At 39.5% G+C, this 27,986-nt stretch overlaps 3 protein-coding genes across 5 annotated transcripts; all 3 read right to left on the reverse strand.

Moving 5' to 3' along the window:
- Positions 1-1,394: 1,394 nt before the first annotated feature.
- LOC144714405 (pentatricopeptide repeat-containing protein At4g16835, mitochondrial-like) lies at positions 1,395-4,012 on the reverse strand. The gene is made up of 2 exons (XM_078589136.1): positions 3,880-4,012; positions 1,395-3,331 (listed from the first exon to the last, which is right to left on the reverse strand). The coding sequence occupies exon 2, from the start codon at positions 3,321-3,323 to the stop codon at positions 1,617-1,619; it is 1,707 nt and encodes a 568-aa protein (XP_078445262.1). The 5' UTR covers positions 3,324-3,331; positions 3,880-4,012; the 3' UTR covers positions 1,395-1,616.
- On the reverse strand, positions 3,776-7,299 carry LOC144714407 (histone-lysine N-methyltransferase ASHH3-like). 3 transcript variants are annotated; one of them, XM_078589137.1, is made up of 13 exons: positions 7,116-7,299; positions 6,633-6,799; positions 6,338-6,458; positions 6,059-6,170; positions 5,749-5,848; positions 5,527-5,605; positions 5,270-5,441; positions 5,051-5,131; positions 4,808-4,922; positions 4,522-4,552; positions 4,330-4,420; positions 4,133-4,184; positions 3,776-4,026 (listed from the first exon to the last, which is right to left on the reverse strand). In XM_078589137.1, exons 2-13 carry the CDS (start codon positions 6,795-6,797, stop codon positions 3,961-3,963), a joined length of 1,185 nt encoding a protein of 394 aa, XP_078445263.1. In that variant the 5' UTR covers positions 6,798-6,799; positions 7,116-7,299; the 3' UTR covers positions 3,776-3,960. The 3 variants fall into 3 exon arrangements, with proteins under 3 accessions (XP_078445263.1, XP_078445264.1, XP_078445265.1); XM_078589138.1 differs by having other exon boundaries at positions 6,633-6,744; positions 7,116-7,298; XM_078589139.1 differs by lacking the exons at positions 6,059-6,170; positions 6,338-6,458.
- A 10,258-nt stretch (positions 7,300-17,557) lies between these two features.
- LOC144714602 (uncharacterized) lies at positions 17,558-19,072 on the reverse strand. Its single transcript, XM_078589373.1, has 2 exons — positions 17,943-19,072; positions 17,558-17,826 (listed from the first exon to the last, which is right to left on the reverse strand). The coding sequence occupies exon 1, from the start codon at positions 18,887-18,889 to the stop codon at positions 17,978-17,980; it is 912 nt and encodes a 303-aa protein (XP_078445499.1). The 5' UTR covers positions 18,890-19,072; the 3' UTR covers positions 17,558-17,826; positions 17,943-17,977.
- Positions 19,073-27,986: the final 8,914 nt, after the last annotated feature.

The following is a 27,986-nucleotide window of genomic DNA, read 5'->3' on the forward strand; positions in this document are numbered from 1 at the left end:
AAACAGATAGACAGTTAGGATACAATCCGATATAGCCATTATATCTTCTTATAACGGCTAGGATCAGTCGAAGCAATTTAACGTATATATTGTTACAACATAAGTCACTATAAATATGAACCAACATGTATTCATTTTTCTTGCGGAATATAATGATCGTAACGGATAGCCTATTGTCTTCATGCGCCTTCTTCCCCCTCATCTCATCTTCCCTCTTTCTTCCTCTTTCTTGTCTCGCAAAACTTGAGCGATCTCAGCAGAAAGCATGAGAGAGAGAGAGAACAGGAGAGAGAGAAGAGAGCGTTCGAGAGAGCGAGAATGGGAGAGAGAGAGAGTGTGTGAGAGAGAGAGAGAACGGGAGATAGGAGAGATAATGCAATTATTATCTATTGAAAGTATTAATTACATTATGCACTTCTATTTTCTTAAAATTACATTATATTAATTTTGTTAAAACATTAATTGTAAGTCTAAAATAACCCTTCCACTAATATCTTACACTCTCCCCTTATTATTAAACCGTCAGATTTATTATTCCTCTTACTAACTATTTCTATTATCTATTTAAAGTATTAATTATATTATGCACTTCTATTTTCTTAAAATTACATTATATTAATTTCGTTAAAACATTAATTGTAAGTCTAAAACAACCCTTCCACTAATATCTTACAATCTCCCCTTATTATTAAACTGTCAGATTTATTATTCCTCTTACATACTATTTGTATTATCTATTAAAAGTATTATTTATATTATACACATGACAATAATGGGGACATATCTAAATTGCTCAAGACGTAGCATCTATGGGAGCGCGCTAAGGGATTTAAAGGATAAGGGCTGAGTCAAATTTAAACCTCACAAGATTTCAGAAAATTTCCATGTGGGATTGCGATGAAATGGGAAAAATAATCGGATATCAGTTTCCGATATCTGATATCCGGTATCCATCGCGTCCCTATAAATACGATATCCGGTACTGATATCCGTCTAACCCTCACAGATATCCATTATCCGATATCCGATATCCAATATCCGGCACCATCCCATTTTTTCCCAGACATCAGATATCGGTTGTCCGATACCAGATGACGGACGGATACCGGTTGGGCAAACACTAGAGCGTACGAGAGAGTGAGAACGGGAGAGAGAGAAGAGAGTGCGAGAGAGAGAGAGAAGAGAGTGTGTGAGAGAGCGAGAACGAGAGATAGAGAGCATGCAAGAGAGAACAAGTAAGAGAGAGAGAGAGACCAGAGAGAATAGAGAGAGAGCACGAGAGAGAAAAAAGAGAGAGGGAGGGAGAGAAAAAGTGAGGAAGGCAGAGGGAGAGAGCACGACCAGGCAGAGGGGGGGAGAGAGGGGAGCACAACCAAGGTGACGGGACGCGGGGATAAAAAATATTTAATATTTTTATTGATTATTTAATCAATAATCAATGGTGTACCAACTGGTCCACCCTAAAATGGTGGACCCCCGGTCCCGGCTCGGTCCGACGGGTCTCAGGTCCAAAATGTCAAAGCCTATCTGCTGTGAAGGTCCAGAAGATCCGCTCAACATCCATCTAACTTGATGGTTTCTGGTATGCTTCCACTTAAAGACAGTTCCACCAATCGTCACCAGAAATCACCACAGGAGCATGACCCAGCCCGAAAATGGTGAAATCTGGACGTGTCCCTGACGATAATCTCTCGACCCTCGATCAGGGACACAAGCTTGGTAACGTTGTGGCAGTCAACACAGACCCTCAGATTCTTGAACACCCTGATGGTCTCCCACGGCGGCACATCCATCAGCGCCAGCGCCACTGCCAGCCGCTCGCTGTGCCCCCACAGAGCCCTGGCCTGCTCTTGGGGGGCCAAATCCGTGCCCGCCGAGCCCATGTCAGGCCGGTGCCAGCCTCGCGCCAGGCATGCCTCTAGCTCCCCCAGCTTGGCCCGTATCCGGCCCAGCTCCGGGTGGGTGCGGTCTGTGGCCCGGAAAACATGCCACTGGCCCCTGGCCCGGACCCAACTACAGCCCGGCTCCTTCTCCACTCCCTTGTCTCTCATTGCCTTCCTGGCCTTCGCCGCCGCCTCCCAATTCCCCGCTGCCATGTAGGCATTGGCCAGACCCACATAAGCCCCTGCACTCCTTGGGTTCACCTCCAGCAACCGGGCGGCCGCGTACTGCGCCCAGTCCGGCTCGCCCCGGGCACGGGCTGCGCCCAACAAGGCCCCATACATTGGCACCCGACTCCGGCCCTGCAGCAGCCCACTGTCCCTTATCAATTCCGCCGCCTCGGCCAAGAGCCCCCGCCGGCAGAGCAAGTCCACCACCGAGTAGTAGTGTTCAGGGCCAGGCACCAGCCCATGGACAGCGTGCATGGCCTGGAAAACCGCCCGGCCTACTTGCACCTTGCCGGCGTGCGCGCAAGCAGCCAGCACCCCGGCGAAGGTGACCCGGTCGGGGGGCACCCCGGCCCGAGCCATCTCCTCAAACAGGCTCAGCGCCCGGTCCGACCATCCGTGGACCGCGTGCGCGCTTATGATCGCGTTCCAGGCGCCCCCATCTCTGACAGGCATTTCATCGAACAGCTTGCGAGCGGAGGAGAGATCTCCGCACTTGTAGTACATGCTGAGGACGGAGGTGCCCACGACGGGGTCCGCCATGAGAGGGAGCTTGAGGGAGAGCTGGTGGAGCTGCGCGCCGAGATGAAGGGCGGTGAGCTTGCTGCAGGCGAGGAGAGCGCTGGCCATGGTGGAGGAGTTGGGGGGGGAGGTGGAGGTGTGAAGGAGCATGTCCTTGAGGAGGAGGAGGGCGCGGTGGGGGAGATGGTTGAGGACGAGGCCGGAGATGAGGGCGTTGTAGGAGACGGTGGGCTTGGAGGGGAGGGAGGAGAAGAGGGAGAGGGCGGCGGCGGGGCGGGCGGCGGCGAGGTGGGCGGAGGCGGCGGCGGTGAGGAGGAGGGGGAGGGAGGCGGCGGGGGAGGGGGAGAGGGAGAGGAGGTGCTGGGCGAGGGGGAGGTGGCCGGAGAGGGCGAGGCCGGAGAGGAGGGCGTTCCAGGAGACGAGATTGGGGGAGGGGATGGCGGCGAAGAGGCGGAGGGCGGGGGCGGCGGCGCGGTTGCGGAGGAGGCAGGAGAGGAGGGTGTTGAAGGAGGCCACGTCGCGGGCGGGCATGGCGGAGAAGATGGCGACGGCGGCGGGAAGGCGGCCGGGGGACTTGGCGTGCGCGGCCAGGAGGAGGTTCCACGCCACCAGCGGCCGGCTGGGCAGGGAGTTGAAGAGCTTCACCGCCGAGGCCGCGTCGCCCAGGCGGGACAGCCGCGCGAGCTCCGCCATGGCCGAGGCTGCCATGAAGGGAGTGCTGGGTCATGGTCTCATCGAAGAAGAAGAAGAGTATTTTGCCCGCGAAGAAAAAAGTCTATTTCTTGGCTCTTCTTTTGCCCTCTTGTCAGTTTATTGAATCGAAATTATTATTATCCAAATCCTAACTCCTAAGTAGCTTTTCGCCAACTTTTGGCAATTACTGAATAGCAGGTGAAGTCTGGCGGTTGGTTTGAAAATTAAGTCGCACGCGGGTTTATGGAAGAATAAGGATGCACGTATTGGAGGATTTAAGTTGGGAAGGTAAAGTGGAATAAATAAAGTTGAGGGAAATTTCCAATTTTGTGAGTGAGATCAGGGTTTTCTATTTTAGCAACTACCGTTCTATCTAATATGTGCTGAACAAAACATAGAAGATACCAGCAGAGTAGATAAAGATGGGGAGCTGTAAAGATGACTATTTTCAATACACAAAGAGCAATGCATTGTACGCCATATATTGATAGTATTCTAAACGCATAGTCCATTTTATTGACACAAAAAACTCGCGATTTCATCTGTACATAATCACCTGCCCGACCATTGGAATTGTAGTAAAATACAATTGAAGCTCCCGGTCATCTGATCTGCTGATTAAAATAAAACTCGACTCTCACAAGATGTCCCAGTCTGCAGTGGATAGATCTATAATTTGGTGTTCCCCGTCTTCTGTCAAGATCTGTCACAGAATCCGCCATGGTCTTTCGCTCAGTTAGGTTCGCGAGGCAAATTGGCAATCGAGATTTCCAAATAAGATAAAACGGAGAAGAGGGAGAAGATCATACGTAGTGCCGTCTTGAGCGAGCATCAAAACCTGATATCACTCCTCCAACGTACCTGGGAATTTCGTCCATGAATTTAAAGGATAACCACAATTGTTTGAACATCATAATTAAGATAATAAAAGTTAACAATTAAGCCTACAGAAAACATTATGAGTATGACAAGTCTGAAAAGATAAGATGAAGAACTTTGTCAGTACCTATTATTTGTTGGGCACCACACTCTTATAACTGCATTGACGCAATTAGGAAGATGCACATTACCATTGGGCGACAAAACATGAACATTCTCTGCCCAGAAAAAGAAGAGAGATATACAGCTAATTATTTGGGATAAAAACTTGAAAGTAATCTGGGGGATAAACAACACCATTGTAGACAGAAAGACATACCGGATTTAAATCCGCTAGCAGATTCCAAGCCCTACCAAGCAAATTTTTGACTTGTCAGCAGAAAACATTATGTCCAAAATGCATCAAAACAATTGTAAATTTATCGAACACGAATGTTAAAGACTAAAAAACAGAACTGATCATCAGAAAGCCTGATCAGCAGGAATATATTATGGGACAGGTCCTTAGGATTGTCCTAAATGCAAGGAATATAAATGTCAACCCTCTCAGTTGCAAGTAAACTTCATAGATTATTTCGACGTACAAACATCCAAACCTGCATTACCTGAGGGTCAACATTGGAATTTGAAGCTTTTAACTTGCTGAGCTTGCTACCAAGTTTCTTTCTACAGCCATCAGCACCACAATAACAATCTTGATCTGCTCCAAATTGAACAAACCTGTGACATTCATAAAGGGAATATGATAACTACAATAATATCTAGAATATGAAATAATACCATCAAATGCCACATAATGAATTCATAATCCCAATACGACAAGCTCTCCATGCGATTGGAAGACATACTGATAGTCATACGTGAGGTCATCTCCCTTCTTGATGTTCCGAGTAGCAAATATGCCAATTCGGGTTTCGCCATTGATTGTCCTGAAAAAATAAAAGAAAAATACACAAAAGGGAATCTACAATTTTGAGTATGATTTATAAAATAGCACGTGACACTAACGTGCTACAGAGAGGTTTAACCAAGATGTTCATATTAGCAACAGTAGTAACAGTATGTACCATTTTTGCATTTCGGTGTTGGGTTTGCAGCTGTGATTAATGTATCTTGACTTGTTTCCCTTGAATGTGGCATCAATGACCATATCGCGATTGATCTCACATAGGTAAAAGTTTGTTTCTCCACCGTGCTTCATTCGCCATAGCCGTTCTTCACAGGTCTTGTCATCGATGACTGCAAGTGGAGTGTTTGACATGCAAACAATGTTTCAACCATGAAGTATGTGGCATGGCATTTATTGAAATATTCACGGTATCACCTTCACCCACATATTCAACGATGAATTCTCCCTGCTTTATATCTTCATCTGCGATGATCCCAGATCCACACTTTTCGGTCTGCACCAACAATTTAGAATAAACAGTATCTTCAAATGACAACAATGTCAGATTACAACAGATGGGGCCAATGGGAGGGAACTGACTGAAGAATGATTGTAAAAGTTACGAACGAATATTCTAAATAAAAAGTTAGAGCATACTTGGACTAGTTTCATCTTCTTCACCCGACGGTGTTGAAATGGCTTGTTCAGGCACTTCCCCCCACATTTACAGTTTTGTGAACAGCTAGATAAAAGAGCTCTGAAATAAAACGTTTTTTCAAAACATAGAAGCACAGATGATACTCCTCCAACCTAAGGATTTTGAGAAACCTAAATTCCAAGAGATCTGGGCTTAAGTTTCAGCTACATCTAGTTTAATTCTTGCAGTTTCTTATCGCCAATTGCAATCAACAACACTACTTCTTGGAAGAATCAAAAATTTATTCATAAACTAAACTGAGAGCATCACCCGCAAAGACAATCTGTGCCACAAGCAGACGATGAACCTGACGAATGACCGCAGGAACAGAATATTCCATCATCATCAATGCGCGTTCTCGTTTTCTTGGTGAGATAAACATCTTGATTGTGTTAAGAGAAAATACAATGAAACTAGAAGCTGCCTTGCGCCCAGAGATTAGCAAAGGAAAAAAGTGAAGAGTACATAAAGTACACAGAGATTCAGTACACAGAAAAAATAAGAAAAATATTCAGTACACAGAGATTGATAAAGAGACGGAATGGATACTACGTTTGATGTATGTGTAGAGCGACGCCTTCTCCTTAATAAGGCATTGAGGCAGCTGGAACTCAACTGGAGTACTAAGGTGCTGAAATATATGGTCAAATAGCTGTTCATACACTGTTCCCTGTTTGTAGACGAAGTAACCAAGATGGGTCAAAAAGCTGAATAATGTTTGGGCGTTGATCTCCAGTTTCCTTCGAATCACTTTGTAAATTATTCGAAATAAAAAAAGACAATTGAAACCAGAAAGTACATAACTAGTTTAAGCAACAGACAAAAGATAGCACAGTTAGTTTACCCGCGAGGCTGCTTTAGACAAAGACTCACTATCTGAACCAGGGAGTAACACATCTCCAACTTGTATTTGCATGGCTTCTTCCGTATTAAGCACCGATTGAGACATGTGACATCTGTTATTTTGGAATCGAAACACATTTATTCGCAATGAGTTGACCAGGATCATGACTGAAATATTACAGCAACCTTAAAATTAAAATTGGAAACTGTATCATCGACGAGAAAAATTCTATGCATATAAGTGAGGGTTGGCCTTCTGAAGCATGTTCTGAAATCAATGATCCAAAGACGAGAATCCTACGGGTGTTCTGACATTTCATATTTCTGATTGCGAGAAAAGAAGAGGTTGACGCATGTGTAATCTATCGAAAGAAAACCAAGATAAATACAGCTGCCCATTTATGAAGAAAGAGGAAAATCATCAACGGAGAGATCAGTTGCGCAGCAGATTATTGTCGATCGCGCAAATTAGCGTGGTGATTACCATCGTCCCGCAACCGGAGGAAAGCACCGGAACCAAAAGGACCTCATAAAAACATTTCCTGATCTCCTGCTACAGAGTTAAGATTAGCATGATTCCTTCAGCGTTTGGCGGCTTCACTCAGGATCATGACTTCAAGGCGTGGAACGAAGACTCTCCCCAACCGACGGTTCTTTAATTAATATTTTTAAAAAAGCTTCACAGTCTATACCTATAGGTTTTAAGGAAGTTTAAGATTAGCATCTGTCAGAAGGGTCAAAGATGTACAAGGCAAATATCGATGAGATGACTAGGAACCAGGCATCTACGGTGACAAGAATGACGAGATTCCAACTCGCGTATTCATTTGTATAATAAGTATGATTTACCAGAACTTGGGTTAAGATATGTCAATTAAAGGCTCTGATTATGCACCGGTATTTCTAAACATTTTTTTGGTACAAGCTAAGGGTCAAATCCACACAGAGCAAGTAATGAAAAAGCAATTTTATTGTTCAGAAATATTTTTATGATTTTTAGATGCTAGATTTATATAAACATCGGATTTTAAAACATTTTAATTTTTAAATTGAATTAGACCAAAGATAACTGGTGAAAACTAATTTAAACCACCTAAATGCATATCTATTTAATTTTAGGTAGATTCCACTATTTTGTTGAAAACTTATTGAAATTTTTTGAAACATTTAAGTGTAAAAAATATTTAGAACTAAATAAGAGATACATTTGAGCTCATTTTTGGTTAGCTTGCAAAGGTTGGTTCAAACGAGTCAGTTTAGCTCAGTTTGGTACAGTTGGTTTCGGTACAAACTGGTTGGTTCAGTTTGAACATGGTGGACTAAGGTGACTCAGTCATCAACTGACTCTACTGATGAAGGCAAGGTACAGTGTTAACTCTAGTATCGTTGTAAGTTTAATTTACCTAAATCAAATAAATTTGTTAAAATAAAAAAAACTCACTCAGGTTTCGTATAATGGGGAATAAGGTCATCTCTACAGAAACTGGAGTTTAGAGACTGATCTATTAGTTGAGTTAGAGTTGGGGAGAGTAATACGTTAAATAGGGTAATATGAGGAAATCAGCTATAAGTTAAGAGAAGTGATAATAATGATAACCAAGATATTTGAAGATTGGAAGATACATAGTAAGTGGAAGAAAGTAATTAAAGTAAGAGAGAATTTAAGATGATGTGTAATAGTGAGTAATAATAGCTAGTATTAGAGAGAACTAGAAAAGGGACATGAACTATGGTTATATGAAAATATATTTGTATTATAAATAGGTTGAATATATTTTAGAGATACTAGAGGAGCAATTAAGTGGAAGAAAGTGTTATATGAAGCAAGATAGTGATATAGGTAGTGGATGATACATTTTTTTTAATCAAGATGTACGAGAACTATGCTGAAGTGTGATTAATAACGATACTAGGATCAGTAGGTTATATGTAAGAAAGATAGAAAGGTATAATGGTCAAGAAGGATGATTATGTAGGGAGTTAGTTAAGAGGGGTATTTAGAATTAGGTAAGTAGTCAATAGGGAATTTATTTTAGTAAGACATAAGATGAAGAAGAAAGGGGATTCTGAAACCAGATTCTGAAAGTAATGAATAAGAAAGGTATAATAACTATTCATATTTCAATTTTGATGAAATCTGAAACCAGTTTCAAATAGAAATCAATTGTAAGAGTCGTCAAGAGAAAGATCTAAATACCGAATCACCCTGATTTCTTGACTGCAAGAGAAACGGGCACCGATCATTGCCCCCTAATATCAGCATGATTCTCCAAATTAAGTCTTTCGTGCTGGCACGGAATATAGTGATCTGGAATCTCCCTTGCACCTTCACAAGTATGGTGAGTTGTGGCAGACCTGTCACGACCCTCATGCTCTTTAAGAGTTTCTGGCATTGTTGCCATTCCTATGACGAGAGAAGAAACCATTAGGTATCTAAATTGAGATTTAAGGGCTCGAGAGAGAAGCTCTCTCAACCCCCCATCAACTAGCTCCCAATCCAATGACCATCCATGCTGTTGGATCGGCCTATGGTCCCCCCATCGTCAACCTCCGCTGGCTGCCGATTGGAACAATGTCTCGGGGTGATGAAAGACTGGTTAACCCCCAGCAGTTTGATTAAACTACAGTTATGGACCCATCACTTTATGATTCACTCCTTTGCCTACTTGGCTTCCCTGTCCACCGCCTCATCAACAGCCGACCTTCTAACTGGTTCGTCGGGTGGCGCCACTATCCTCATTGGTGGCCCTCGACAAGTCATGATCATGCAAGGAGAACAAGAGTAAGTATTAAGCCTTGACATATGATCTTCTCTATAGAGATTGGACAGCTGAGATTAAATCCTTTCATCTTAAAGATAGGCCCGTTATGACATGGGCTTCGGGCCGGGTCATCTCAAAGCCTGTCATCTTTTCTTTGAATATATGGAACTATTGACTCCCATTGGGCTGTGATTCGTCTATCATTCTTGTCGGGTCGGCCTGTCTGCAATTGGTAAGATAGAGAAATGTTAATCCCATATGGAGAAATTTAAAAACATGCGCTGCTTTACACAATTTTGTGTTGAATTAAGTAATTAATAAAATAAACCACTTTCCCATGCGTGAGCATGCACATGCTTGAATATCTTGAGCTTATGTGGGGTCTCTCTCAGCTCCTTGTGGGCTCGGTGAGACTCCTTGATTCTCATTATTACGTGCCAGGCACTACTGTCTGTACTCGGTCTCCTTAGACTGGCTTTAGTGCTCTATCACTGGCTCTTGGCTTGCTTCAGCAACCTCTTTTTTCTCCTTTTATCCATTCAATTTCTTCCCTTCACAATGTACCATAACCAGCTTGTGAAAATTTAAAAAAATTATGTCTTTCAAAGGTAATAATCATGGAGCATGTTCTGAATGGGAATTTATGGGCATAATAATCATGTATAAGTTTTATTAAAAATTATTATTTAATAAAATGCCAAAATGAATGCATGAAATGAGAATTATATCAAAATGAAGGTAACATCAACAAAATTTTGCATAAAATGGTTCTAGTATATGTATGTTTTCATGACTAAAAATGGGTTGTCGATGTACCCAATTTGATTTGTGGTTACGCTGCTCTTGTGATTGGGTTAGTTGCTGCCAATGGGCATTGTGGGTCAGGTGATGGTGATTGGTATGGCTGGCGAGGGTAAGTGTACCTTAGAATTATTTTAAGTTGGGTACATATAGAATTTTTTGGAACAATTAATGACATTGGAAAGCTTAATGGCTATCCTATCATCTAGAATATGTATAGGACAAGTAAATACAAAAAGAAGAAAAAATTTAGATTAAAAACATAGGTGATCACACAAATATCATTGTGACTTCTCCAAGAATTTTCTAGTGCTTTTTCTCCAACAATCTTGATCAATCTTGAACCTTATCTCCCAAAGTTTAGTAAAAAATAATGGATAAAATAAATCTGATACCCAAGATGTGATACAAAAATAGCAAAGTTTAAATATAATTGCTCTAACTCTTTGAGGCTTTGGATTTAATTCCACCATTTAGGATGGCTAGGATTATTTCATTTCCAGATAGGATCCTTTTCTGTTCCTTTGTAGATTTGAAATTGAGGTTTTAAACTCTCATGTCAGGGCTCAGTTCTACAGTTCTTGCCTTTTCGATCTAATTCTTAAAAGGGCTTAAATGGTCTTCAAGATTGTCTTTATTGTCTTTTTTTATAATTTAGGCTACGACTCGGGTTTCCTGGTATGGTCTGAAACGTGGCTTTGGATCTTCTTTTTTCTCCCATTGGCATCCAAAATTCGCTGTTTAATTCTCCAGAACACTGTATCTGAAATCAAAATCCAACAAGATATGAGAACACTTGATGCCATTATAAGAATTAAGTGGATTTTGCTTCATAAATCAATAAAAATAAATAGAAATATAACTTAGTAAAATAAATTTAAAAATTCTCATCTTAACCTTAAATGTTGAATAATGCAACTGCAAACCTAAAATGTGGCAAAATAAGGTATTTAGATAATTTTTTACTGATGTAGCTTGATGTTATCTAATAAATAACAACTAAATCATCACTAATGTCTAATTATTTCTCATTGATTTTATTTAGTCATTGAGTAATCCCTGAAAACAAAGAGACATAAGAGTAAATAGTTAGAAATATCAATTACATTTCAGTAAATGATACCTTTCATAACAATTTTCACAACAGCACGCAAAGGAGATGAAGGCCAACCCCCTTCTACCTTGCAATTACCAAATGTTGATGAGAAAAGGAATTAAATTTTCTCTAAATCACATGTTATGGATAAGAGTAACCTCACAATCTCAGTAGATAGGTGGGCTTTACATTTCTAAAGGTGATGGACACACTCTCTCAATAGGTTGCTACGTAGTGCTAGATGCATCCATTGAACTTTATTCACTAGTAGTTGGAGATTATATAGTTTTCTCCTCTTGGTAAGCGAAAATATCAAGTGACTTTCAATAAAATAAGGTGGCAAGGATACAGTTAGAGTTTCTATCTGTATGCAAAGAGATAAGAGAATGACAGATGGCTTTAAAAAAAGAATAACAAATATGAAGGATAAGAAACATGGAAATAATTGTTATTTATATAGCTTACTTTAAAAAAAATTAGAAAAATATCATAACAGTTCCCATGTAAATAGCAGTAAGTACATGCACAACCATATATGAGAAAGGCACATGATGGACAGTTTATTGAGAGAAAATAAACTCTTAGTGGAAAACCCCATTTATAAAGATTTTGTATTGTTTACTCCTTTATATATATTCAGCTATTTTATTATTATTATTTACTTTTCATTTCTCATATGTAATTTTTATTTTTACTTATAATTTTAGTATTTTGTTTTCTATTTCTTTTTTTAAAAGGTGTACAAAAAAAATGGAGAATAACTACTCAAGAAATCCCTAAAGTCAAAGTGGAATGCATGTAAAATATACATGAACATGAAACATCTCTTTCTACTATGAATGCAATGAGAAAAATAATAATAGACAAGAATGAGGTCGCTAATATGAAGATTGAAAACATAAAGAGGTAAAGCATAAATAATAATGCCCTTCTTCAACTTTTGTGTCAATCTTATCTGCAACTCCATCATTATTGTGGAATGATGATCCATCTTTTTTATAATTGGATTTTACGTCATCTTCTTCACTTTCTGCAGCACATAAAAAGATAAGTTTGGGCAGCTAATTGCACAGGTTAAAGTTGAGAATGAGATTTGTGTGGAGGTTGACGATTGTGTAACTTTTTTTGAAGGGAGGCATGAGTTCATAGTTTAGGTTTTATTTCCTATGATTTTCTGTTGAATTCCACTAGCCTTGTTCTGAATAAAAAAATCAATGCCACTTTCTTCCGATTCATATTCCATACATTTTCCATTAAAATTATTCATCACTAAATCGAAGATAACAATACCACTTTTGAATGTGCAAAATACAAATCTGAACCTCTTCCTTTAATTTACATATTCTTTTCTAAAATAAACTCTTCAACACTTCATAAATGGGCTAATATATTGCTTAATAGACAAAAAAATAAATTCTTAATCTCAAGGAACTTATTAATCCCCAGAAATGATAACAGATTCAATGGTTCAGTTTTTATCATACATTTCTGACTTAAGCCACATTTTTATAAATTATCATTTTCAGAAGGGTCAAATCCACAATGAGCAACGACGTTGCAATTGGTGAATTAGTATGAGATAATTCAAGAGTTAATTAAGATTTTACCAACTTATATGATTTTATTAATCATTTTTGGATAATTCAAAAATCAAATGTGAAAAATAAATTTAATTTTTTATGCATTTTCTTATATCTAACTTTAATCAAATGTGAAAACTAAGATATTTTATCTAGTTGTCATCATTGGGCGGTGCCTAGAGGTAGAACTCACATGCTGTGTCTGATGGAAATATATGTGGCCGGCAAGCCAATCACATATTTCACATCTCATTCTGTGTTCATTAATTAAACATATTCATTATAGTGCACATCTGATGTTTATAATGAAGTCCATGAATCTATGATCGGACTTAGTGAATTATGATGATATCATAATATAGAGATCACTAGTCTTCAAGCATGCATTCTCAATATTCCAATTCAAAGGATACGCGAGATGGACATCGAAGTATCCGGATAGAATAGCACCATCTAGCCTCACTCATATGATGAGTATGGCTGTTCCCGTAGTGATTAGTGTGGAGACACTTAGGATAGTTAGCGGGTGCTCTTTAATGGAAAGAGCACTGAATTGATCCATACGAATCCCTGAATGGTATCATATCGAACTGTCAATCAAGTTGATTCATGTCACAGTTGTGTAAGTGGTCCTTAGACTTCAGACACCAAAGAGGTCTTGTGGACAGACAATTTTAATTTGACTATGACCTACGTATCCCTAATCATGGGATTCTAAATAGTCTTAGTTCAGGTGTATCAAGAAGTTCACGAAGACATTTGAGTGGTTAAGATGGGATCGTCCACTCTCGGTATAAGAGGTGACAGCTCAAGGAAGACGATGCAATGAAGTCCTTGGCCAAGGCAGAGAAATAACAGAGAAGAGTTCTCCAATGATTTCCAAATGCATCAGTACTAACAAGGATGACCGATTAGGGTTTGACAGCTGACTATACCCTAAGTCATCCTGGGAGCGTCAAGTGGATGAGGGACTACACGTACACGGTAAGCTATGATGAAAAGTTTTCATGAGTGAGTCGATACACACTCCTTTGTATCTTCTAGAGCACGAGGTGTAGCTTGGCAACCCACGTGTTGGAGACGAGACCTATCGATTGGGTTAAATGGATCCGACATTAAGTAATCTATATGATGATATAGTTAATTAATTTGGAAGGCCAATAAAGGTTATTGGGCTGCTGGAGTCGTTTACTAGACTGACACATGGGCCTAGAGGGTTACACGCACATGGTCTTTTGGACGTCGGAAGATATACTTAAGTTTTTGGGGTTTTATGAAAAATACCCGCTTAATATAAATTAGGAAGGCCCTGAACAAAATTCACCTAGGCCAGAATTGTTCAAGGGCCTTCCCTTTCTTCTCCCTTCTCCCTATGACTCTTCTCCATGCTCAATGCGATTGGGATGACATAGCGATGATGATGGAGGTAGAACAGGGCTCGTCAAGAGAAGGACGAGATCCAACGTGTCGAGGATCGCGTGGATATATCTAAATGCTGCACACTTGAGCAGCTCGACTCGTCTTGCTCTAGGATCCAAGAAATCATGGATGCGAACCGTGCAAAGGTACTTCGTTTCAATGAAATTTTTCAATGCCGCCATTCAATTCCGTTTAAGTCTTCCGCTATATGGAATCCTTGTCTTCATCCAGATCCAGGTATCTAAAACCCAAAAGTGTCTTGGCAGTAGAAGGAGGTGCAGATGTAGTGGAATAAATTGCATCAAAAGCAATGACTTTAAAAAAAAATGGCAAGAGTATTTTCAAAGGCAGGCTCACAATCAAGGGCTGCACAATTGTCATGCAGTCAACGGCTATATGAAATTTGCACTTGGTTGTTACTCCATAGCAATTACAGAGATTGGCCACACAAGCATGTGGTGGCAGTACCAGCTCAAGAACTTCAGTGCACATGTGGTCCATGGATGTGCCTAGTTTTCAAGCAGTCTTTCTATGTGACATGTGCATGTAGAGGGCAATCACCGGTAGTGGCTTGCATAGTGCGCGTGAGGATGTTGTGGCAGTCATAGCAGAAAAGGAGACAAATAATGGAATATCAGCATGATTTTTTTTCTATAAATCTAAAGAAAGGACCTGGATGCAAAATCTCAAGACGTCTAAAAGGGGAGGTGATAAAAACACTTTACATGTTGTGCCTGTTTTAGGAAAAGTAGTCTACTACTTCATAACACTTAATGACCTAGTCTAAAACTCCTCCAATACATTTTGAGAAATGATCGACTATAAAAAGTGTAATTTCAGAAGGCTAGCCATTACTAAGGTGAAATCCAAATGTAAGTTTATGAACGAGAAATGTGATCAAATAAAGGTCTTCAATTCTCTAGATTTATCATGATCTTGTCTTAGATATGGATGGTTAGAATGCATCCTTTTGTTTGTCACATCCATGCCCATGGTCAAAATCTAAAAGTAGATACCAGATTCAAGCTAGGCTAAATCAATAATCTAATTTGTTTAAAATTAAGTCATGTGTGACTAATTGTAGAGGTTAGGGCCAAAATTTAAAATATTAAATTGCTTTGACTAATGCATAGTTGCCTAATCCAACATGGCTTGGGCCTTGAATGGTCTCTTTTCATGGTCGTGTATCTCCTTTAATCCACCTTGTGACTTGGACTCCGTATCTCCAGTTTACTCCATAAATCTTTATTATAGTCCATATGAGCCTTGCATTCAAATAACATCAGGAAAATAAGTGAAGATTCAAATCACGTCAGTCCAAAAATGCCAATAAATATAAAATAATGCGTTCAGAAAAAATGAACTAAAATCACATCGATCATTTTTTCATGATTAATTTATGCATAAATAAGGTTAGATTCAATAATTCATGAATGAATATGCAGTAAATATGCACTAACGTACACATAGATCCCATCCCTTAAGCATACATAACATATAAGTTTTTTTCGACCGATAGATATTATTATTATCAATTAATCAAATAAATGAAGACTAAAATGATCAAATACAAAGGTATTGGAAGTCTTGGGAGTCAAAAAAATATTCCAAAATATTGTTTTTGGACTTCTTGTTTTCCATTCATATTAAGACTTCCAATATATTAATTTTATTTTGTCAAGATAGTATTAAATATACATAAATAAAACCAAATGGTGGAAGTCTTCAAATGCACGGAAAATAGACATCAAAAATAATAAAAAATATTATGTGATGTTTTTTTGGTAGTTAAGCCTTCTCTAAATATTTTTCATCTATTTTTATTTTTTTGCTTTTTTTTCATATCTTTGTAACTTCTCTTTTGTTTTTTTGTCATCTATTTGTGACTTCTCTATGGCTTCTTTTTCATATCTTTGTAACTTCTTTTGTGGCCTCTTTTTCGTATCTTTGTAACTTCTTTTGTGGCTTCTTTTCACTTCTCTGTCACATCATCTATACTTCGAGCAGGAGAGAGGGGTAGAGAAGTAACGGGAGATTTAAAGGTCGATCCTCTCGTTGAGATGAAAGGGGTTGAGAAGAGAGAAAGAAGAGGGACAAGAGAAGAGAGGGAGAGAAGAGAAACACAGAACAATAGGATGAAGACCTCTTCTTATTCCCACATATCTTATCTTAACATTTTGTTCGTATTTATATAGATGTATTGTACTGAAAATATAGAAAGTCGTTATAGTATAACGGTTTGAGGATTGAACTGTCTAGGCCATTCGATCTGTTTTAATCATAGCCGTTATAACTAGTATAACGGCTATGGAGCGAACGATCTAGACTGTTGGCTCAGTTTTAATCATAGCCGTCATAACGGTTTAGACCGTTCGATCTGTTTTAAATCATAGCCGTTATAATTGATATAGAGGCTATGTCCAATATAATCCTAGTCGTCAGAAGACTTGTTCTATATTTTCTTCCTATCTATCTTTGATCCTATCTATCTTTAATCCTAATCTATGTTTGAACTTATATGTTTCTTATTTTGTCTAATCTCTAAGGAGTATAGAATACGTGCATCATTACTATCTAATCTTCATTAAGTTTCCTATTATGCTGATGACGAGCTTCCTCCATCTTCAGGAGAGAGGGAGAGAGGAAGAGAGAGAGAGAGAGAGAGAGGAAAAGAAAACGAGACGGAGAGAGTGAGGGGTGGAGAGGGCGAGAAGGAGGGAGGGAGGGGGAGCGAACAAGAGGGAGAATGAGACCAAAGCTACGGGAGAGAGAGGGGGGGAGAGAGAGAGAGAACGAGAAAGAGAGAGGGTGAGAGAGGGGGTGAGAAACAGAGAGAACGAGAAAGAGAGAGGTGGAGAGAGGGGGCGAGAGACAGAGAGAACGATAAAGAGAGAAGGGGAGAGAGGGGGCGAGAGACAGAGAGAACGAGAAAGAGAGAGGGGGCGAGAGACAGAGAGAACGAGAAAGAGAGAGGGGGCGAGAGACAGAGAGAACGAGAAAGAGAGAGGGGAGCGAGGGTTGACGAGAGTGAGAGAGAGAACGAGAAGGAAAGTGGAAGAGAGTAAGCGAGGGTGAGAAGAGAGCGAGAGCTGATATAGGGTCAGAGAGAGGGCCAGTCGTCAGCCCTAAAAAGGCTGACCGACGGTTTGGTTCGGTCCGGTCCGGTCTGACCCAGTTCAAACCGTGTCCGTCCCTACTTATAATGCTTACAAGTAGACGAAAGAAGTTTTGATTTTAGAAGCAAAAAGAGGCAGTGACGGCTCACGAATTAGACTGCAGGGCCTCATCCCTATTTAAAGCTTGTCGTATGGCACATAATCTCTTGGAATCAAAGCCAAGGGCGTGGGCATTGGAATGGCCTCTATTTAAAGCTTCTTTCTCTCATTTGTACCCTTGCCCTTGGATTGTGCCGTAGTGGCAGCTAGCTGAGGAAAAACAGCAGCTCCCCAGGGTCCCTTTTTGTTAACCAAGAGTCTAGAGTCATATCTAAGCGAGGTAGATCAAGGATTTGGAGCAAGTACACCACTCTGCCTACGACTGGCACAGGAAAAAAGAGGTTTATGTCAGTCTCCAACGAAACATAGGCAGTGACCACGGCGCAACTTCTTTGAGAAAGGAAGAGAGAAGCGAAATCTAGCGAGTGTAGTCGTCACCTTTGAAGTAGAAGAAACTCATCAGGATGATGGCTTCACTTGCCAAAAAGGAAGCTCATCATGCTTCTGTACACAGCCCCGCGCCTGCCCAGATGTTCTCTGACGGCCTTCTCGTCAGGTGAGAAGCCCCTCGCCCTCATCTCTTTCAGCAGAGCCTTCGCCTCCTCAACATTGTCCTTGTCCTTGTCCTTGTCCTTGCCGAAGAAGAAGAAGAAGGCTTCAAAAACAGCCAAGTAGGTGGCCGCGTTGGGCTTCATCCCCTTGGCCATCATCTCGAGCAAGTACTTGGCGGCCTCGTCGAGCTTCCCGTCGACGGCCAGCCCCCTGATGAGCACGCCCAGGGTGTAGGCGTTGGGTTGCACTCCGGAGGCGAGCATGCGCAGGTACGTGTTCAGGGCTTCCTTGGAGTGGCCGCCGGCGTTGGCGTAGGCCTCGAGGACGGCGGTGTGCGCCACCACGTCGGGCATGGAGCCCTTGTCCTTGATCTGGGCGAAGAGCGCGAGGGCCTCGTGGGTCAGCCCGTCCTTGGACAATCCGTCGAACATCTTGATGGCGTAGTTGGTCAGCCCTTCGGTCCGCATCTTGTGGAAGATCTCCTGCAGGTCCTTGGGGTCTTTTGGATCCTCGATCACCGGCTTCTTGCTGAACGGATCGTACGGCGGAGGCAGCTTCTTCTCCTCCTCTTCCTTCGTCTTCTTCTTCTTCCTCCTCTGTTCGTCATCGCTGTCGTCGTCGTCGGAGGAGGAGGAGGACCAGTGGAAGGTGGCGTTGGTGTTGGTGAATCTTGGGGGCGGCGGGCGGTTTGAAGGCGGGGAGGAGGAGAAGAAGGCTGCCGCTCTGATTCTCGCGAGGTCCGCGGAGGAGAGCTCGCTGCGGGGAGAATGCGATAGCCGGAGCAAACTGAATCGGCGGCGGAGGACGAATGCAGAAGCTGCTCTTGCCGCCATAGCTTCGGAAGTTGGTGACTAGATTAGGGCTTTTGAAGCTTCCAGGCGCTTCGCCTCGGGAAGAAGAAGAAGAAGAGAACGAGGGAGAAGACTTGCTCTTGCTGCTCTTGCTTTAACTGTCTCTTCGGTCGAGTCTCAGCGCTGCCAAGAGAACCAGTCTTTTGCCAGATGAACACCATAAGCGTATTTTTGAGAGTTGTGTTGTTCATTCAATTTAGGAGCCTTTTATTTTTGTGATTAGTTTTAAATTTTAAAAGGGAAATGATTTGATGGATTTAAACATTTTGTTCCCCACAGCTATTCTTCAAGGGCCCCATTGAGCTGGTCTAACCTGGATTAAATCTCTGAGATAATTACAACAGAGAAGTTGGCTCGTCATGGGAACATATTATAGTAACTGACGGATCATATCCATCTAATATAGTGGATAACAAGCATGGTAGATTTGGGGTTCTTGCAAATTGGTGCTAAGTTATTCATGAAATGCACATAGGGAGAAACAATAAATGGTATCGAAAAAATAACGACACAGAGGAACAACCTGTGTATCAAATCAATCTTTGTTTCTTTCTGTCAATTCTTTGAGTTCTCCAATTAGTGGTTGGCTGAGTGAAACAACAACTTTAAATATCCCCATATGTTTGAAGTATTTCAATCACTCTAGTATTACCATATTTCATAATTTGAGAAGAACACTAGATTCTATCAAAATTACTACTATTGGTGACAAAAAATCCATTTTTTTCCCATCTTGAACTATCTTTGCTTACACTACTGATTCTAGACAGTAGTAAATCCATAACTCTTTTTAATATTAACAAATCCATAAAATAATGAATTTTAAATATCTTTAAAATTCATAATTTTATTATTTATCTCATTTCATTCAAGGTCGTTATTATCATCATTAAAAAATATTTCATTCTACTGTTTCTCTTTTCATCACAATATGCAATCTAATTTATTAGTTTAGGTAAAATTTCCTCTTTTATAAGTGTATACTATTTATTCATACATCACACTTCCTATGTGTACGAACACACTGATTTTATGTATAGTAAGTATTTATTTGTTAAACTCGTTTGAACCAAATGATCATAAAATTCCCTATGAAGATTTTATCTTTTTTCGGCCAAGAATCACTCCATCCCTTTGGAAAGGTCTACGACTCTTTCTTCGATTCAAGAACCTAACATATTTTTTGGTGTTGAACCCATATTTTTAGGCTATCCTCCTAGATGGTGATTCTAGTAAATGATAAGTCCAAATTTAGGGGTTTTATGTCGTTGTTTTAATTCAAACTTAACCAACAATATTTATGAAAATTTCCACTTAAATACTCTATAATTAATATAGGACAAGTAAGGGGTTTTTGTCGGATCCACAGAGAGGCATAAATTAACTTCAAAACTTTTCTCAAGCTTGGAATGAAGAAAATGAGTTTAAAAATGAAAAATACATTTTCTGGTATTTTTTCTGGATTTTAGGTAATTTATATAACTTCCTATGATTTAAATTGAAGCAAAAATAAAAAGATAAACACTAAAAAAATTTTACACTAATTTTCCTAATTTTAATTAACGACAGAAATCAAAAATAAATATTATCTAAATTTCTGAAATTTAATTTACACCAAAAACCACTAGAAATATTAAAAATGTGAGTTATATATTTTTGAAGAATTTTTATACATATTGAAAATTGATTATATTAATTTTAGGGATTTTTTCTATTTTTGGAAATTTTTAAATGCTAAAAAAAAATTGATTATATTGGCGGCTGCAGAGGGGCAGCGGTGGCTGCAGTGGCGGAGTGACAACGGCGGAACGGCAACGACAGGGGAGTGGGGGCAGCAGAGTGGCAACGACAGCGGACCAGATGGGCGACAAAGTGGCGACAACGACGACGGACTGGTGATAGTGACGGCGATGGAGTGGCAGCGGCAGACCAGATGGGCCGGCAGATCTGGTCTGGCCAGTATATGGCTGACCTCCGTGGGTCAGCCCAGTAAGGTTTATGCCAATTTGGCTAAGTCAGGACTTAGCTAAATGGGCTAAGCCCTATTAGGCTTGACCCAATATGGTTAGGACTTGTCTAATTTGGCTAAGTCCTGCACATGGCTCTCTTGTGCTGCGGTCGTGCACACAGCCTGCACGCAGACCGGTGGGCAGAGGGGTGTCCCTACTGCACAAACGCCGCACAACACTGCACGACAATGACGACATAGGGGAAAATGATTTTTTAAAGGATAAAACTGATTTTTAATGGGATTTTTTAGGAATTTGAAATGGAAATAATGCAGGATCTAGAGAGAGATACTAATGTATTTTAGAGAAAGAAATAAATGGTTTTAGAGAGATAAGTGGTCAAAATGGGAAGATAGAGAGAGAAAATGAAGAAGGTGGTAGAGGGAGTTTGAGATAGAATTTGAAGGGGCAGATGAAGGAAGTTTTTTTTTGAAATTTTTAGGGAATGAACTGGGGATATGTATGAAGGTCTAGAGGGATAAATAACCAATTCTAGAGAGAGAAAGTGGGGAAATGAGTGTTTAGAGTGAAAAATGATACATTTTAAGAGTTAATGGATGGATAATGATGGAAAAAATGTAAATAGAGGTTCCTAAAACCTCAATGCAAGTTTATTGAACCCTCAATGGTTCCTCTCAAGTCTGGATCCTTATGTTTTTCCATGATCAGGTGTTTTTAAATGCAAACAAGAAATAGGATTAAGAGAAAACTTCAATAAGCGCACATTAAGCAGGGTGAACAACCTGAATTCTGAAAAATGCCTTGTCCTGATGGCCACCCACTTGCTATAGCATGTCCAGAATGAGAGGAAATGAGGTAGAAAAAGTGTATTTATACATTGAGAGAATTACTAAAATACCCTTTTGGGAATTTTCTATTCTTTTCTTGCCATTTTTCCTCTATTTCTCCATTGGTTGAGAGCTTCCCCTTGTAATATTTAGCTTCTTTCTTTGTGAGGCTTTTGAGAGCCCAATGGGCATGCCAGGTTGTGGCCCATCTCCCTTAGACCTCTCTTTTGAAGGTCCACAAAAGCTTTTGCTCCTTTCAAGCCCCTTTTGAGAATCACTTAACATTCAAAATTTCTCCAACTCATTAAGAATCACCATCTTCTCATTCTTGTTAATTTCTGCACATGTGAAACTATATAATACTCATCATTACTACAATTGCTTGACGTTAAGGAGGTCACTCAAAAAAAAAACATAATGTGAAAAAATTACAATTTATGGCTAGTGCATAACATGATACATTTTAAATTAATAATACCAAAAACATCTAAAATGAATAGAAATATACATGCATTTATCATGTTAATAGTAATAAGTTTATGATTAAATTTTAATTGATGAGGCTCCTCATGCTGATTCTCTTTGATCATAATATTAGTTTCTCAGCCTCCTTGTTGGTAATTCAAATGTTCATCACTTTACAGGTTGAGTTGGTTTTGATTGTGAGCCCTTGATCTCTTGGTGACCAGTTTTAACCATCCTATTTTATTGGTTTCACATCATATGAACTTTTTTCCCCATTTTTATACCCACATTAGTCCAGCCTAGGAACCTTGTCATTGTGAACAATTTGTTTTACCAGGCCTCAATCCACTCCACTGTTAAAGAATTATAATATTCTCCTTTGGCCATGCCTTTTTAGGAGAGTTTGGCTGTGGAAGGAACAAACGGTTTAGTCCCATTCATATAATGAGTATGGTAAATATCATATCCATTAGTGTGTAGACACTAAATACAGATAGCGGATGCTCTTCGGGGAACGAGTTCACAGAATTGATCCCCATGGATCTTTGAGTGATAGTATAATCAACATGAATAACATTGATTTGTATCACAGTTTTGTAAGTGGTCATTGGATCTAATATACCAAATATATTGTCTACGATATATATCCACTAAACTTTCCATGTACTTAACTACATTGATTTCCTTGAAGAGTCAATCTTTGTTGTTATCAAAGCTAGATGAAGACCATAGCCAATATGACACACAATGTGATGGATATTATGTGTCCGTCAAGCCATACCACACGTCCATGTTTTATTGTTTTATTATTCTAGTGTGATGTTTATAATGAAGTCCATGAATACGTGCAATGACCTAGTGAATTATGATGAGATCCTAATAGGTTGATCACTAGTCTTCAAACATGTATTCTAAATATTGTTATTTGGGGGATAGTTATGATGGACATCAAATTATCCGCATAGAATAGTACTGTCTGATCCTACTTTTATGATAAGTATAGTTGATTACGTGGCTATTAGTGTGCCAACACTAAGGATAGATAGTGGGTGCTATTTGGAGAAAGAGTTTACTGAACTGATCTGAAAAATCCCTAAATGACATTACACCTAAATGTCAATCAGGTTGATTCATTTCACGATTGTATAAGTGATCCATTGACTTGAGATACCAAGGACATATTGTGGATGGAAAGCCACAATTGACTACTACTTACGAGCATCTAAACATGTCATTCAAAAACGTCATAGCTCGGATGTAGTAAGAAGCTCATAGAGGTGATTGAGTGATCAAGAAGAGATCATCCACCCTTGATATAAGAGGAGATTGACTCAAGGAAGATGATGCGACAAAATCCTTGGCCATGGTAATGAGGATATTGGAAAAGACGTTCTCTATTAACCCCCATACACATCAATACTAATTGAATGACAGATTAGTGTTTGACAATCAACCATATTGTTTGTCATTTGAGAGTCTCGCGCGGATGATGGATTATACATATACATTTACCAATGACGGTAAAGGTTCCATGAGAGAGTTCAAATACTACTCAATATCTTCTAGAGCAAGAGGTGTAGCTTGTCACCCCACGGGCTGGAAACTTAACATATCGATTGGGTTAAATTTATCCTTTGTTAATTAATACATATATATTGATATAGTTAAAAAATAAGGTTGGACAATAATTATTACTCGGCCATTTTAAGTTATTAACTAGAATGATACATAGGCCTAGAGGGTCACACAAATAAGATCATAAGGGCATTGGTGAATATATTTTACTTTGTGGGGTTTTATGAGAAAAAATTAAGTAAAATATAAATAGGTAAGGTGGACTCATTTCAATCAACCAGGCCAGCCAGAATTGAGAGCCCCCCTTTCTGCACTCTATTTTTTTTCTCCACTCAATCAAGGAGAGTATATTCATGGTGAGAAGATCTTCAAAATTTTCAAGGACTGTTGAAGAAGAAGTGGAGATCTAAGAGCAACGTGATCGTGTGGATATTTCTAGAGGCTGGTCATGTGAAGCTTTCTCATAGTGAGCAAGTCAAAGGTGGAGCAAATTCCCCATAAGGTACATGTGATGTATGATTTTATATATCTATTTAGAATTGTTAATAGCTTCCACATTCATGGAAAAACTTGTTTTCCAGATATAACCAAGTCACAAAACCCAACACAAGGATCTACAATATAATGCCTCATTTTGTTCTTTGATGGATAAGAGAATGACCTATATAGTAGTCCATTCACAACATCAATTCAATGATTAAAGTTGAGAAAAAAGTTTTTCCCGGTATGGACACAAATGTTTAATGTTGTGTTTGATTTAATAAATTTTATCAAAACTTGATGACCATGTTAGAAATGAGACTTTATCTTGTCAAATCATACACATTCAACTCATCTTGAGAGTTATCATTCCATCCTCAACATGTTTTTACAATCTATCTTGTTTGAATAATATCTATAAAATATAAATTTCAGTTTAATTTGCTATGATTATAAAATTTATTTATTATGATTTATTGATTTCTTGAATTTTTTTGGCCATTTGAGTTTGAATATATCAGGGCTCATCAAATAAATTTTAAGATGATTCTAAAAATATATTTATCATATTCTTAGGGACCAACTGATGCATTCACAGTGACCATTCCACATAGGTCATGTGGTGTCCTACCATTTTCCATATTCATATACAGATATAAAATTGATGACATAAATATGTGTCTTGTTTTTATCAATTCAATATTAATAAAGATATCAGTTATTCTAAAATTATCAATGTTGATTTAAATCTTGTAATGATTCATGTCAAAACTTTATCTATGTTTATTAAATAACATGAACAAAGAGGAATGTTCAGCATATTGAAACTAGACATTTAAAATTTTTTCAAATTAATTTGAAGTTATAATTATTTGGGTCGATCATGATAGGATAAATCTATGAGAGATAAATTTATATCTGTGAAATAAATTTAGTTACATTCATAGTTGATGCATTAAGTAAAGCTAAACATAACTAAGGGTGTAGAAATGATATATTTATGATAAATGGATCTATAAAGCTTGAGGTTTACCATTTATTATTTTCATGTGCAGTCTCTTTTATGCATCTTTTAGTCAATAATCCATCCTGAAAAGCCGTATTCTTATTAGTGAGAATTATACATAAAAATATAGCAAACTGATGGAGAACCATCGAGAAACTCCTGGTCAAGCCTGCCATCAACCCCGATGTGACACCCGAGACGACGCAAAGAGCTCCACTTTCAAGTACACGGTTTGACTATCGAACGTGTAAATTATGCTGTTTATTTTACACATTTCTTTATGTATATGAACTTTTAAAGGGGCCACCTGTTTAGGCCTTGTTTTATTTCTGATGTAATTGTTTTACTTGGCCCATTAGGGGAAGGTCCCTCACTTGGACCATTCCCCTAGTGACCCATTAAGGCACCCACCTATATCAAGGGGGGTATGCCTTAATGTAGAGATAGACTGGCATCTATACTTCTATAATAGGAATTGTTGTACCCTTCTGGCCTCTGATTGGCTAAAAAGAGAGTGAGAGAGAAGAGAGAGAGTGAGAGAGAAGAGAGTGGGAGAAGGTTACGGGAGGTTACGTCGTGCACAAGTGAGAGAAGCATTTGTTCAGGGATACGCTCAGCCCGGGTGGTTACGTCATGCAGAAGACAGTGGGAGTCAGAGGTTCATCCGGATTTTTGTTTTGTTTATTCTCCGGTAATGACTGTATAAGATAAAAAGTGGGCCAGTCATCTAGTTTGATTCTTTCCAGAGATCTTTAACGTTTGATTCTGTAACATTTTCCGAAATCTGTAACATTTGATTCTTTCCAAAGATTTATACAGGAGTAAAATGAGAGATGATTCTTCCAGTTTTCGGCAAATTATTGATATCTCTACTATTATAAAGATTGATGATTATGTTTCATTTTTTCTCCGAAAATGACTGTATAATACCAAATACTCCGGATCGTCGTCTTCCTTCTCTCTCTCTCGCTCTGTTTGATCTTCAATTTTGCGCATCTTTCTTCATATTCTATGATTTTTTCTGTCACCCACCGTTCCAAGGTGAAGATTCGCCTTCTTTTCCCTTCTTCAATTAGAATTTAGATTTTTGAGGAGAAAATACACAAAATCTAGATCTTCTTTTCACCTTTTGACCTTTGCTTCCGACTTAACAAACTTTGCTTTGATATCAGGGAACTATTTGATTGCAGAGAATGTAGTTTTCACTTTTGGTCAAACTTTTTCTTAGTCCTAACCCTTTTGCGTCTGACGAATTTGGATTTCTCCAAAATTTAGCTGTTTATATCGAGCATTTCAAAATGATGACCTCTGAACGTGCAGCAAATCTCGCGCTAGCTGGTAAGTCATTCATGCACAAATTACCGGAAGTTTTAAACAAACGTTTTGAATCAGCCCACCGAGTTCTTAAATAATCACATCTTCTCGCTGCTGAAAATGTTGCATCATTTATGCATTCCGAGAGTCACCAATTTGAAATTTCGTGTATGTCATTTCACTTTTATCTTATATAAAATGGTTTCTCATAGAACAAATAATATTATACACGCCCCCAAGCTCAGCTTTTCTTCGTCATTTCATCGAGCACTTTCCAGCTCCCTATTTACAAACGAATAATAGTTTACAAATAAACAAATGTATGACCCCATAAAATTGATGGCTTTTCTTTACACAAAGATCTGATTTTCAAGTGTGTAAGTCCCTATAATCAAAGATCCTCACCCGCACAAAGGCACGGAAAATTATCTAAAGCTTGCACTGTGAGTAGGCCCCACTAGTTTGGAAAAGTTAAAATTCGAGTTAGTGTTTCTTTGTTCTCTTCTTACTTGTTCTATTGAGTGGGTTTCGCCTTGGATTTGCCCCAAAACAGAGCGGGGCCCGATGGTGAAATGTTTGGAGATGAGTACGATTGATGAAGAAAACCAGTGAAGGATCTAGATGATGAATCAAAGATTCCACTTTGGAAAATCGAACGTGTTGCTGTGTTGTTTTCTTCTCTCTTCTACTTGGTGGGTCGCACCACAAATCTGCCTGAAAGGAAACGGTTATGGTCGATAGCTCGACGGCGAAGAAGAAATTGGCTCCGTCGAAATTCCACGAAGGATTGATCGACCTTGAAATTCTATAGCCCAGCGTTGGTCGAAGCATTGTCAACCTCATTGATGAATCTACATTGAAGCCTCTTGATCCCACATCCAAGGAGAACCACCAGCCACAAGCTCTCCGCTTGGAACTGCCACAAAGGAGGAGGGAAAAAGCTGAGATCTAGAAGATCTGTGTCGCTGGAAGGGGTCTATCTTCCCTTCATCATCCAGTCGTTCTCGTCTGATATCTGCTGATGTAATGCTGATCGTCATCGTGGTTCACGGCACCCTGTGTGTGGGCTGTCGTCTGTTGATCATTGAAGAGTATCTCATCATCTTGAGGGGTGCATGCGACCGTAATTTGACCATAATACATTAAGTGGTCCTACCATGATTGTTCATGCCGATACATACTCGTTTCACGTGGAGCAAGGTCCATGTTTTTTGACCTCGCGTGGAATTTCTCCTTCAGCCATCGGCAGTCGTACGCTACGTTGTTCAACAATGTTCCTGTACGTAGTACTCCGCCGGTTGATCATCATCACACCATCTGTCTGATTACGGTGGTTCCTCTTTCGGGTTTGATCGACTCTTGGCTCTGTGCCACTATATTGCCACAGCTCCATGGTGTCAACCGATTTGAACAAGATCTGAACGTCTGAGGATTACACATCG

This window comes from Wolffia australiana, chromosome 17, assembly GCF_029677425.1.
Source record: "Wolffia australiana isolate 7733 chromosome 17, ASM2967742v1".
Lineage (NCBI taxonomy): Eukaryota > Viridiplantae > Streptophyta > Magnoliopsida > Alismatales > Araceae > Wolffia > Wolffia australiana.